Raw genomic sequence first — 13,805 nt, forward strand, 5'->3', positions numbered from 1 at the left:
TTCTGATTACTCTTCCCGGTAAGCTTGGAGTTTTTTGTGAGACATTAGTTTCTCAGTTTAAGACTCTGTTAGAACCTAAAAGTAGTAGCTGATGGCTATCTGTGAAGTGTTTTATTTTATTTTATTTACTTGAAGTAGAGTGAGTGATGCAGGAACCCTCATCTGTATCCATCCGAACCTCCATCACTGTCCTGTGCACCACACTTGTGATTCAGGAAGTGAAGACCGGCCACTTCCTGATTCCCGAAGACTGCTGTTCTCCCAAACACTGGCTCCTGCAGCCTTCTTAAAGCATAAAAGAAGGAAAAGACCCCCAGAGGCCAAAGAACATTACTTGTAACCATTGTTTGAATCCTGTAAAAAAGGAAATTAAGCTTTGCTATAATACTGTTTTCTCTCCAGAATGTGATGGTACCGGAATGGTGTTAAATGAAGGGCGGAGTTGCAGGGGAGCGTTTTAAATCTAGATTTTAAAGCTATATTTATAATGTTGATGAGTCTAAGTTTTATTTTTATAGGGAAGATGTTTCTCCCCTGTAATTGTGTCTGGAATGGCAAAATTGTTCCTATTATTAAAATTGAAGTCGTTAGTTTAAAAAAAAATGGATTTTTTCTATCACTTGACAACATGCCAAGGAAATTATTTTTAAAAAAGTTCTACTTTTTTTCTTTTCTTTTTTATTTATTTAATTTATTATTTTACATGTCGATCCCAGTTCCCTCTCTCTCCCTTCCTCCCTCCCTTCCTCCCTTCCCCCTCTCTCCCTCCCTCCCTCGCTCCCTCGCTTTTACCCTCTCTGCCCTCTCACATGCACCCTAACCACCCTCCCCTCCAATCCCCCGACCCCAATTCCATATGTAGGGGAATGCCATCCACTTGGGGTCATGTAGATCTGACAGGTCATGTGAAATAGGGACTAGGGCTTCTCTCCTTTCTCTAGGTTAAGGCAGTTATCCCTCCATGGTGGATGTGTTTGTAAGGTCCTTTTGGGCACCAGGGATACATCTTGGCTCCACTGTCTGAGGTCCCTTAGACTGCTCAGTCCTTTGGGCTGAGACCCATATTCAGGGGGGCCTGAGTCAGTCCCATGCTGGCTTCCCAGCTATCAGTCTGGGGGGCCCATTAGCTTCTCCTTGTTCAAGTAAGCTGTCTCTATGTGTTTCTGCCGCATGGTCTTGTCCTCTCCATCTGCATCTGGGTTCTAGTTCGACTCAGTGTTTATGTATGGGTGTTTGCTCCTGTTTCCAACAGGTATTAGATGAGGGTTCCATGGATAAGTTAGTTGTTGATCTTACTATTCAGGAAGGGCATTTATGGTAGCCTTTCCATGGATGCTCAAATTGTTAGTTGGTGGCAGTCTTGTAGTTCTCTAGACCTTTCTTTGTGTTCAATTTTATCTTCAAACCAATATTGGCTCCCTCTTTTATGTTCTCTCTCTCTCTGTCTCTCTCTCTCTGTCTCTCTCTCTCTCTCTCTCTCTGTCTGTTTGTCTCTCCTGTCTTCTATTCCTAACCGTACTCAATCTTCCTAGTTGCACCTGTTTTCCTCTCCTCCCACCCTGGCTTTCTCCTACTTCTCTCTCCGTTCACTGCCCCCCCACTTCCCCTGTGCTCTGGGGGACTTGTCCCTTCTCGGTTCTTTGAGGGACTTTATATGAATCTCTTAGAATACACCTTGTATCCTAGTTCCTCTGGTGGTATGAATTATAGGCTGGTGATCCTTTGCTCTAGGTCTAAAATCCATATATGAGTGAGTATGATGGGAGATGTCATCCTGTATATGTTTCTCATACTGGTTAATAAATAAAGCACTGTTGGCCAATAGGAAAGGAAGATAGGAGGGACTAGGAGACAAGGAGGAAATAGGAAGTAGGGAGGAAGAGTCAGCATGGAGAGACCAGGGAGACCAGATGCCTGCCTCACTCCCCAGTAAGGAGACCACGTGGAAATTCATAGAAATGGGTTAGTAATTAAGACAGAGCTAGCCAATAAGAAACTAGCACCTGGCCAATAGCTTTGTATCAAATACAGAGTCTCTGTGCATTATTTGGGGCTGGCGCGGCGGCGGGACAAGACCAGGCTGTGGGCGGAAAAACCGTACTCGTTACAAATGGAGCCCACGTGGCTAATAAGAACTTCCACTTAAAATTTAACAAAAGGTTAAAAAGGGGTTTTACGAACAAAAGAACAGAGACAAGCAAGGTTTTTTGATAGCAGCATTTTTCTCGGTTGAACTCTGCTTTGCGAGAGACAAGCATATATTCACGCGGCTCCTTTAAGGGAGGTTTCCTGACTCAGCATAAGCGGCAAAAAACCGCATGGCTTTAAAAAAAGCACTGCTAACAATTTATTGGTGTGTATGAGAGATGGCCAGGGCAGTGACTGCAGCTTTCATTGCTGGCAGTAAAAGTACCCGCCGTCATCTTTGGTAAACCACGGCAGGAACAACTATGACTTTCATTTCAGCAATGTTGTCGTTTACCAGATAAAAGACTCGTGGCTACAAAAAGATAAAGATTTACATTAAAGAAAACCACTAAAGGTTTACAGTGTGTTTTAAAATATATGTAGGCTTGGGAGAGAAATGAAATAAAATGGTTTTAAAAAGAGAGTTAGGAGCTGGGTGTGGTGGCACACACTTTTAATCCCAGCACTCGGGAGACAGGCAAGCAGATCTCTGTGACTGCAAAGTAAACCTAGTATGCAGAGTAAATTCCAGGACAGATAAAAGTTACACAGAGAAACCCTGTCTCAAAAAATGAGAAAATAGAATTAAAAGAAACAGTAATAATAAAGCCACGTAAAGATGAAAAGCTCAGAGAGAATCTGGTTACTGTATGATATTATATTGTCTTTGTATTGCTTGACTGTTGAGGAAACAACAACTGTTGAAGGAAATGCTGCTGGATTAATTCAATTTATATATTTTAAAAATGCTTTGACTCAAAAATTTAAGTTCAAGGACAAGTTACTGGGGAAAAGGATTTCTATTTTTGTTTCCACAGAAAATGAAAAGCTGTGGATTCCTTCCAGACTAATGTGGTTTAATCAAGCCAGGCCCCCTGAAACAGAGTCGTTGGTGATCCAACATTCAAAACAGCTTGGACAAAGCAGCCTTGCAGACTACAACCAGGATTTCTCCATCTTCTTAGGATCCCCATGACAGCGCCCCCTATCAGCAGGAAGTAGTTTGGAAAGAACGATGCCCAAATTCCCAAATATTGTGTATAAATGTTTGTTTTCATTTATATGGGGTTGGTTATAAATGGTTAATGATCACAACCAATATATTTTTAAAGGTAAAAAAGGGATTATGGTATAGATATGAATACTTTGTTTTGGAATGGATTTTCATTTATTGATACAATTTAAGTTCAATTTTGTCATATGTATATTTCTCCTCTTGTTTAGGTATTGTGTTTATATAGCTCAGTTAGAAATGTAACGTATAATTTTGTGCAGATTATAGATAGTTACCTATAATAGTCAAATCTTATAGCTAAGTTAGTTAACATTTCTAGATATACAGACATGTATTTGAGATAGATAGGCATTCTTCAAAACTTTCAAAGATCTACTGAATATGGCATTTAAAATGGTTTAGGGTTTTTCTTGACAATGAGACATAATTGATCCTGGCAACACCACCTGCACCAGAAAGGAAGATGGACCTTGAAGAAACGCGTTATGGAGTTTGCTTTAAATATGGCAAGACTAGCCATTTGGACAAGATACTGCTCTTGTCTGGACTGTTTGACTTTGTGCTATATAAACTGGACATGCAGGACCCACAGAAAAGTGATTGCTGATTCAAGATGGACATTGCTACAGAGTTCCTGCTTCATGGGAGAGTCTGCCAGACAGTCTGCAGGACACAGAGAAAAATGACTGACAAGCTGCCAATAAAAGAAGACAGTTTAAAGTTTCCTGCTTTGCTGAAGAGTCTGCCAGACACACTATGGCCTATGGGCTGAAGATGGAAGATTACAGAAGAACTTCAGGTGACTGAAAAGGCAAGATGTCTCTGTCATTTCTAGAGTTTATATACTATCCTTCTGTGGTCTTTGAAGGGTGGGAGCTGGGTTTTGCTTTTGCCTGTACAGTAAAATAGTAATCCAATTTTAAAGAAGTACAAAGATCTTGGACATCTAGGTGTCTAAAGAAGAAGGGAAAGCTATCTAGAAAAAATTACCAAGCCAAGTGAAATTTCACCAATGGTACCAATATTCTCTGCAGGGTAAAAATCTCACTATCTAATAAACATCTATATCTCATTACTTCTTAGAATGGTTGTAGTCCTGACTCAAAAATAAATGTTCGCTAGTCATCTTTAGACTTAACCATTGTTTAGATATTTTACAGGATTCCATAGAGATACTCTCACCCCCTGAACAGTTGGAAATTATCTAAGAGAACACCACCACTCTCCCAACAGTTGAGATGGATAGTTTTTGATTTTTCTCAGGGTTGGTATAAATTATTATAGAATTTGGATAAAGTAATAGTAGACTCAGGAATCTTGTTTGATATAGAAGAAAGGAAGAAAGGATAAGATAATAAGGTAGATTAGTGTATCTACTTGTAAACTATTTTAGCAACTACTAATTATAGATAATTTCCATTGACATAGATTCTTGTATATTGATACATATGCAAAATTAGTTTTGTATTTCTGTCTATGATAATCTGTATGTTGACACAAATTCAAAATTATATTTGGTAATCTGTATTTGTTCCTATTTCTGTTTAAAATATTTTGTACAGAAATGTAAAATTATTTTTGTTCTACTATATGTATGTTTTTATATTTGCTTAAGGTGTCTTCTATAGTGATACAATTTAAGGATACTTTTGTTATATTATACTAAATATTTCTATCTATGAACAAGACATTTTTATATATCTGTTACAATTTCTAGGTCATTATCCTTGGGCTGTATATCATTTTTATGTGAAGTTATTGTCTGTAAGCTGTATAGGCTATTGAGAATTACAGGTCATAGTCACCCATGTTTGTCATACTTATAGTTAGCTAGGTACTCTAAACGCACTCCACATAGAGTAATCATCAAACAGTTGTAAGATCTACAGAAGAAGGCATTTAATAATTTAGAATTCTCTAGATGTGAGACATAACTGTTCCTGGCAGCACTGAGCTGTTCCCAAGATAATGTTGGGCATGAGAAATATTTCATATGGATCTCATTTTCTTCTTGGCAAAATGGCCCTTGCCTCAATTGCTTACAGTAAGCATACTGTCCAATCTGGACAAGCAGGATTCAAAGAAAAGTGACTGCTGTACCTTGCCAAGACAAGTTAGGGCAGTCTTTTGAATTTTTTCTGATTCTGAAAGAGGTCTGTCAGATATTCTAGGGCTATAGCCAAAGTAGGTTGCTCCAACATTGCAGTGAGACATTGAATGATTGTCCATGTAGCCAGCTTTTTCTGTCATTTCTTGAACTTTTTTGAAGTTACTTTCTTGCACTTCCTGCTTACTCAGATATATATTTATTAATTTCATCTCAGGTCTTTGATGGGGTTGAAAACTTGATAGTCACAGTCACTATTCTCTCATGTTTAACTATAGCATTTTAGGTATGAAGCTGTGGCAATGAGGACAGCTGGTGGAATAAATTCTGTTATTGGCCAATTACCTGGACATTTAATAAGTGTTTCTTGCTTGATGTTATTCTTGTTGGTTGTAGTTTTATTTTTGTGTGTGTTATAATTCTTTCTCCTGGACAATATTTAATATATGTTCTTTTTGTATATTTTTGTATTATGTTTAGAACCTTCTTATTTAGACAAAATGGGGAAGTGTTGTGGGAATTCATTCTACCAATAGCTTTGGTGCCAGCTTTAGGGCATAGCCTGGAATGCTACAGAAGAACTGATGAGATTGAGGGGAAAGCATACTCTATTTCTTGCTCTGGCTTGGCATGGTCAGAGACCCAAGGGGGTAGAGAGAGAGCACAGGATCAGTGATGGCTTCATCATTACCCTGTATCTGTGAGTTTGTCTTTTAATTTCACCTCTTAATAAATTGTTGGGTTGTTTTTATACCTTTGTTTGTTCATGCTTCTGAGTAGGGCATGTCTCTCACTCTTTTGCCTACTCCTAGGACTCTTTTCTTATTCTTGGGTTCCCTAGTCCAATGCTGATTTGAGGATTTGTGCCTAGTTTTATTGCATCTAGTTATGCTATATTCAGTTGTTATCCCTGGTTAGGGGCTGCTCTTTCCTGAAGGGAAACTGAGGAGCAGTGGATCTGGAGAACAGGGGATCTATATGTAGGGAGTTTGGAGGACTGGTTGACAGGGATACTGCAGTCAGGATCTATAGCATAAGAGAGGCATAAATAAGAAAAATGGAGGAAAAGCAGTCCCATGGGAAAATATCCCTCAGCACCTTATTTTAACAGAATATTAACAAATATGCAGTGCATATTTGATAATATATAAAGAAATACCATAGGCTACAGTTGAGAATGTATGGTGTTGAGGAGGAGAACATGGTATAAAATGGTAGGGGCTGAAAGTTCTCTTTTGTTGCCACTGCATAGGCAGGAAACAGTACAACAAGAATTTATCTTTTTCAAGTGTGTCAAGGCAAGAGCAGCTTTATTTACATGAATAAGCATGTAAACACTATAAGGGAACAAACACTGATATATTTTTATTCATCTAGCAAACTTGTAACACATTGTAAAAAGGTTCTAAAAGCATAAGAGAGATTTTGTATGTTGAGATTATTGTTTGTATAATATGTACCCACACATTTCTGTATGATAAATGAGAAACGTACCACTGATTCAGAATTTAAGCTTTTATGAATCTGTTTTATAATTATTCATAAGAGGATGCAGATGTAAATAAGCAAGGACCAGAATAGCCTATAGTTTCATAGTGAGGAAGTTAGAAGTTCTAGTGTAAATTTGTACTAACTTCATATACTTTTATCCTCTTCATACAACTGTTTTTTGTACAGAATTAACCCTTGCTCAATGGTTTATTACTGAAATCATAAGAAAGTTGAAATGGCAAATGGGTATGTCTCCAGATATTTCCTCTTGTGAGTTGTGCAAAACTTAATGAAGAGAATGACAAAGTGGACTACTCAGTTATTCCCTAGGGACTAGCTACTCCTTCTGGAAATTTTTAAATTGAGTAGAATGTTTTTTTAATCTCTAAACAAGTGGTGCTAATTCTAAGGCACAAACTCAATACATTGTAGTCTCAAGGGACTAGTCAAATATAGAGGATATCATAAAGGAGAGAATAACTTTCTGTGCTTCTAATGAATTTTCTGAGAAACCTTCACCACAAGACATCAGAAACATATATAGGGAAGCCATTAAAGCTATTTCATTTTCCTTCCTTCCTTCCTTCCTTGCTTCCTTCCTTTCTTCATTCCTTTGTTCTGTTCTTTCTTCCTTCCTTCCTTCCTTCCTTCCTTTCTTTTTTCTTTCTTTCTTTCTTTTCTTGTATGAGGGAAGAACCATTGTGAAATTCTCAAATAAAGACCATGTCATTTTCCCCCAGGGAAACTCTCCTTGGAAAGTCAGACACATTGTCTGTACTGGCTGCAACTATTTGCTTCATTATTAACAACTTTGGCCCTCTGAGCATATGAACTCCAATGTCAGGGAAGGACCCAGGTGAACCAAGGTGAGCACTGAATAATCTTTATCTTGATATTTCACCTTCAAAATCACAGCAATATAAATCCTAGGTTCTGAGGACCATGTATTGCCCGTCTCATAGTTAATCCTCAACACTCTTAGTGTAGGAAATACTGTAATGCTCAAAGAATCTTTCTGGAGAGATAAACACAGTATGTGTAGAGGCAAGAGAAAATATGGATTCTGCAGGGCTGCTTATTTCCCTCTCAGGGATGGAAACCGGTAAAATCAACTCTTTTCTTGGAGTGAATGATGGTTTATTCTGCTTTCTACACTTATTCTTGCAGATGCCACAAGTGATGCAAATGACGATGGAAAATGTTTCTTCAGTGTCTGAGTTTATTCTTATGGGACTGACAGACCAACCTGAGCTCCAGCTGCCCTTATTTGTTCTGTTCTTGGTGAACTACACAGCCACGGTGATGGGAAACTTAACCTTAATGAATCTTATTTGCTTAAATTCAAACCTTCACACTCCCATGTACTTTTTTATCTTCAATCTGTCCTTCATTGATTTCTGTTACTCATTTGTCTTTACCCCCAAAATGCTGATGAGTTTTGTTTTGGAGAAAAACACTATCTCCTTCAGAGGATGCATGACTCAGCTGTTTTTCTTCCTATTTTTTGTGAACTCAGAGAGTTATGTGTTGACAGCCATGGCCTATGATCGCTATGTGGCCATCTGTCAGCCACTGCTATACAAAGTTGTTATGTCTCCTAAGATCTGCTGTTTGTTGATATTTGGTTCTTATATGATGGGTTTTACTAGTGCCATGGTTCACACAGGGTGCATGATTAGGCTCAGGTTTTGTGATTCTAGCGTCATCAACCACTATATGTGTGATACCTTCCCTCTCCTTCGGCTCTCTTGCAGTAGCACCTATGTCAATGAACTTATGAGCTCTGTTGTGGTGGGTACAGCTATTATTGTATGCTGCCTCATAATCTTTATCTCATATGCTATGATCCTTTTCAATATCATTCATATGTCATCAGGTAAGGGTTGGTACAAAGCCCTGGGCACTTGTGGGTCTCACATTGTAACTGTTAGTCTCTTCTATGGATCTGGGCTGCTTGCTTATGTTAAACCATCATCTACTGAAACTGTTGGCCAGGGAAAATTTTTCTCTGTATTTTACACCTTACTGGTTCCCATGTTAAATCCTCTTATTTACAGCCTCAGAAACAAGGATGTCATGCTTGCTGTGAAGAGAACCTGGAAGAAACTCACAAGCTGATTCATCCCATGGTGCTTTCTCTAGCCCCATCCCTCCCTCTTTGATTTGTTTTTATTTTTCTGTCTTTTACATTACCTACATTCTATTAATTTTATTTAACATTGTCCTTCATTAGCACTGATAGAATTTATAGTATAATACCACTTTTCTTTTTCTACCATAAAATATAACTGTGTGTGATCTGTGAGGATATGAGACATCCTCAGATTCAATGTATTTCTAGAATGATCTCAAGTCCATTGTCTATAGAGACAGTGACAAACCCTGGTCAGCTTTTTGTTTTTCAACCTCACTTGAGGATTATATTTCTTAGTAGTGTTTTTTTCATGTCTTTCTTTTAAAAATATTTGTACATTTATTCAAAATTTTATGTATGTTTGAGTGTCCCTGAATATATTCTTACTATATGGATTTAGGAGCTTTTTGGGAAATGAAGAGAGTGTAAGATTTCCAGAAAGATGAGGGTGTTAGAATAGTTACACAAAGTCAGTAGCCACCATGTATGTGTTGGTAAAGGAACTCGTGTCTTCTGTAGGAGCATGAAGAACTATTAATAACTGAGCTCTGTTCATCACCCAGTCTCATATTTTTTCTAGTCAATAAAATTCTTGGAGCTATATAATTTATTTATAGTTCATTTTTTGTTTTCTTGTGTATGTCTGTATTTTATAAACCCTTATTTGAAGGAATTTGCATATTCATTCAAGGGAATGAGAAGACAATTCTGGACATGGTAAAATTATCAAAATTCCAGAAATTGTTTAGTATCATTATTTTTCTGTCCATTTGGCTTGAAATTTATGATTGAAAGTTTTGCTTTTATAATTATCAGAGCATGTATTAGGCCTATTCCTCCACCCCCTTTTTCTCTACCTTGCCACAATTTTGAGACAATTTCTGAAAACTATTTTGTGGTTAATAGAATTAAAGTGTCACATTTTGTCTATGATATGTGGATTGTGTCTGTGACTATTTTTATAAAATTACATATATTTTGGTAATAGGACACAGTGTTATAATAATATCTAGACTAGCCCTGTGTTCTATAGGATGGATATTGTTTTCTAAAAAGGCAACAGTTTACTTCTATGAAAGAAACAGCACATGGGATTAAGGCCTATCAGTATAATTTATACATTAGTGCCTTCAATCCCCACAACCAAGAAGAGCCCAACCTTTATTCCTCTCTCAGTCTCTACATTTATATCAATCTTACACCTAATTTAGGAAATGGTAGCATGACTACTGGATGACCATACAACTAATGATTCACAGTTCATTTTCACACATTACTTTTCTTATGCAGTAAGACACGAGAAGGAAAATGATAGTGAAGAAAGATATAACTTCCTGAGAATATAACTTCCCACAATTTCCCAAGAGAGGATGTATGAGGATATGGTCCCAGACAAGGGGCCTATATTAAAGAGTTTAGTCTACAAGGTTTTAAAGGTCAAGTTTTAGAAATGCACATCTTCCTACAGAAGCCTCAGAATAATGTGATGTAAACTTTTTGAGCTACCAGGGGACATTTTATCTTGTTATTTTTGATTAGTGATTGTCTTTCTAGAATGACAGAAGTGATGTGTTTGGTCAAGCCTTTCTGGAGAGTCATGCCACTATTCTCAGAGCTTAGCATACACTTTAAAAAGTCTACCAAACATTTTATTTTTATTTAGACAGAAATATAATTCATTCATAAAATATACAATTTATTATTTGTCTTATATTAGACTTTCCTATTATCTTTGCTGGGTAGTAGATAAGTTCTGTAGTGCCCACTGTAAATCCACAGACATGTGGATGGTGAATGTCTAAGCTTCCTCAATGAAGTCAGTTTGCAGTTGGCTTCTCCGAGGAGCCTGTTTTCCTCCTTACTCTGTATACTAATGATGCTCTCAGGCAGTGTCTTGTGAAGACAATGTGCTAAGTGAGCCCATGAGTATATATGATCAGCACCTGTCTTCCCTCCAAGAGGGAACAAGTCAACTCTAAGAAAATATCTAAAGTCTAAGACATTTAATTTAAAGCTGCAGAAGTAGAAAAAAGAAGTCTTTAAAAAGTTAAATCATGACCTGGACATTGGTGGCTCGTGCCTTTAATCCCAGGACTCTGGAGGCAGAGGCAGGTGGACCTCTGTGAGTTTGAGGCCAGCCTGGCCTGCAGAGCGAGTTCCAGGACAGGCTCTGGAGCTACACATAGAATCTCTGTCTCCAAAAACAACAAACAAACAAAAAACAGAAACAAACAAGCAAACAAAAAGTTAAATCAATCTCCTGAGAATTAATGTTTCTAGAAAGTTAAAATATTTTATTTATTCTAGGGATGGTGTTCTTAATTTTTCCAGTATAGTCTAAATGCCTAGAATATTTTTTAGTTATTCTTTTTTATTCATTACAGCATGTGAGTAAACAAGAGTTGCAAAATGTGTTTTTGTATTTATTCTCAAGCACACATATTAAAAGACAAACAATGTTTCTAAAAGGCAGATTGACCTAGCCAATACTCACTCATATAAAGGATTGTTACCAGCTAGAAAGTGAATGTGAGCCACAAGCACATCATATAAAGTGTGGTCTGACTTATGTATGGAAGTCAGCAGTATAGATTGATGCAGAATGAATCAGCAAACAGCCAGAATCAGTTCTGGAAAGTTTTTTGACTTCCATGCAAAATTATTTGTCCTGAAAATGAAATGAAATGACTTAATATTGTAAAGAAATCCATAAGAATATTTATTCTTAAAATAAAAGCCTATGATTTTTATTTTTCAAGACAGGGTTTCACTGTATAGTTCTGGCTGTCCTGGAATTCACTATGTAGACCGAGCTGGCCTCATACTCACAGAGATTTGCCTGCTTATGCCTCCCAAGTGCTGGGATTCCAGAAGTGTGCCACTACTGGTGGCCATGCCTATGATTTTTAAAATAGCATACAAAGGAAATTTAAAACATAGTAGCATGAGTACATATAAGTGTACCTTGTCTCTCTGCACCTACCAATTATAGATTGGTTATCATTTACTTAATGGCTAATATGCATTTGTAAGTGAAAATACATACTATATTTGTCTTTCTGGGCCTGGGTTAACTCATTCAGGATGATCTTTTCTTCCATCTGTTTGCCTCCAAATGTAATTCTTTAAATAGCTGTGTAATACTCTATTGTGTAAATGTGTCTCATTTTAGTTTTTCATTCTTCTGTTGGGGGGATATTTAATTTGTTTTCAGTTTCTGTTTTTATTTTAATTATTAATTTTTAATTAACATTTTTTTCAATGTCTTTTACATACCTATTACAGTTTCCCCTGATTCATCTCCTCCCATTTTATCCATGCTCTCCCTGACTCCCATCTACCTCAAGGTCCTCTTCAGGCATCAAGGCTGGGCAAGGTAATCCAAAAGTCAGCTAAGCACCAGTGACAGGTTGTGATCTCACTGCTAGGAACCTTACAAACAGATTCAACAACATAAGTGTCACACATACACAGAGGGCCTAGGTCAGTCCTAAGCAGGCTCCCTAACTGTTGGTCCAGAGTCCATGCGCTCCTGTGAGCTCAGGTCGCCTGTCCCTGTGGTTTCCCCCATCATAAGATTGACCACCCTGGCTCATACAATCCTCCCTTTCTTCAGGAGGCCTCCCAGAGCTTAGCCTAGTGCATGGCTGAGAATCTCTGCATCTGCTGCCATCAGTTACTGGATAAAAGCTCTCTGATGATAATTAGGTTGGTCACCAGTGTGGTTACAGTAGATGGCCAGTTCAGGCACCCTCTCCACTGTTGCTAGGATTCTTACTGGACTCATGGGAGTTTCCCTGGCACTAGTTTTCTCCCTAACCCCGAAATAGCCCCTTGTATCAAGATATCTTTCATTATTCTCCTCTATCCTGCTCCCAACATGCCTTCAGTGCCCAGCCTGCCCAACCCTCTCCTTCATGCTCCCATCCACCATTTCCCCTACTCTGACCCCAGTTTATCCAGGAAATGTCTTCTACTTCCCATTCCCAAGGAAATCCATGCATTCCTCTTTGGGCCATCCTTATTATCTAGCCTCACTAGGGCTGTGGATTGTAGGTTGGTTTTCCTGTGCTTTACTCCTAATATCCACTTCCAAGTAAGTGCATAGAATGTTTGTTTTCTTGGGGCTGGGTTAACTCATTCAGAATTTTTTTTTCTAGTTTCATCTATTTGCCCACAAATTTTATGATGTCATTATTATTTTTTACAGCTGAGTAAATTCCACTGTGCAAATGTACCACGTCTTCCTCAATTCTTGGTTGAGGGACATCTAGGTTGTTTTCAGGTTCTGGCTATTATGAGTAAGGATGTTAAGAGCATAGTTGAGCAAGTGATCTTGCCTTTGAATCATATTCCCCAAGATTGGTATAGGTGGGTTTTGAGGTAAATTGATTCCCTTATTTCTGAGAAACCACCATACCAATTTCCAAAGTTGCTAAACAAGTTTGTACTCCCACAAGCAGTGGAGGAGTGGCCTCCTACTTCACATCCTCTCTAACATAAGCTGCCATTTGTATTTTTGATCTTAGTCATCTTGACAGGTATAAGATTGTATCTTACAGTTGTTTTGATTTGCATTTCCCTGATAATAAGAATGTTGAACAATTCTTTAAATGTATGTTGGCCATTTAAAAATTTTCTGTTGAAAATAGTCTGTACCCCATTTTTAAAAATTGGATTGTTTAAGTATTTTGATGTCTATTTTCTTGAGTTCTTTGTGTATTTTGGTGGTTAGCCTTCTCAGATGTAGGGTTTGTGAGGATCTTTTCCTACTCTGTAGGCTGTCATTTTATCTTATTGACAGCATCCTTTGCCTTACAGGAGCTCTTCATTTTCAGGAAGTTACATTTATTAATTGTTGATCACAGTTT

General features: G+C 37.8%; 1 protein-coding gene across 1 annotated transcript; it reads left to right on the forward strand.

Moving 5' to 3' along the window:
* Nucleotides 1-7,961: 7,961 nt before the first annotated feature.
* LOC127231435 (olfactory receptor 143) lies at nt 7,962-8,918 on the forward strand. Its single transcript, XM_051196976.1, has one exon. The coding sequence runs from the start codon at nt 7,968-7,970 to the stop codon at nt 8,916-8,918; it is 951 nt and encodes a 316-aa protein (XP_051052933.1). The 5' UTR covers nt 7,962-7,967.
* The last annotated feature ends 4,887 nt before the right edge of the window (nt 8,919-13,805 follow it).

Source organism: Phodopus roborovskii, unplaced genomic scaffold, assembly GCF_943737965.1.
Source record: "Phodopus roborovskii unplaced genomic scaffold, PHOROB, whole genome shotgun sequence".
NCBI classification, from domain to species: domain Eukaryota; kingdom Metazoa; phylum Chordata; class Mammalia; order Rodentia; family Cricetidae; genus Phodopus; species Phodopus roborovskii.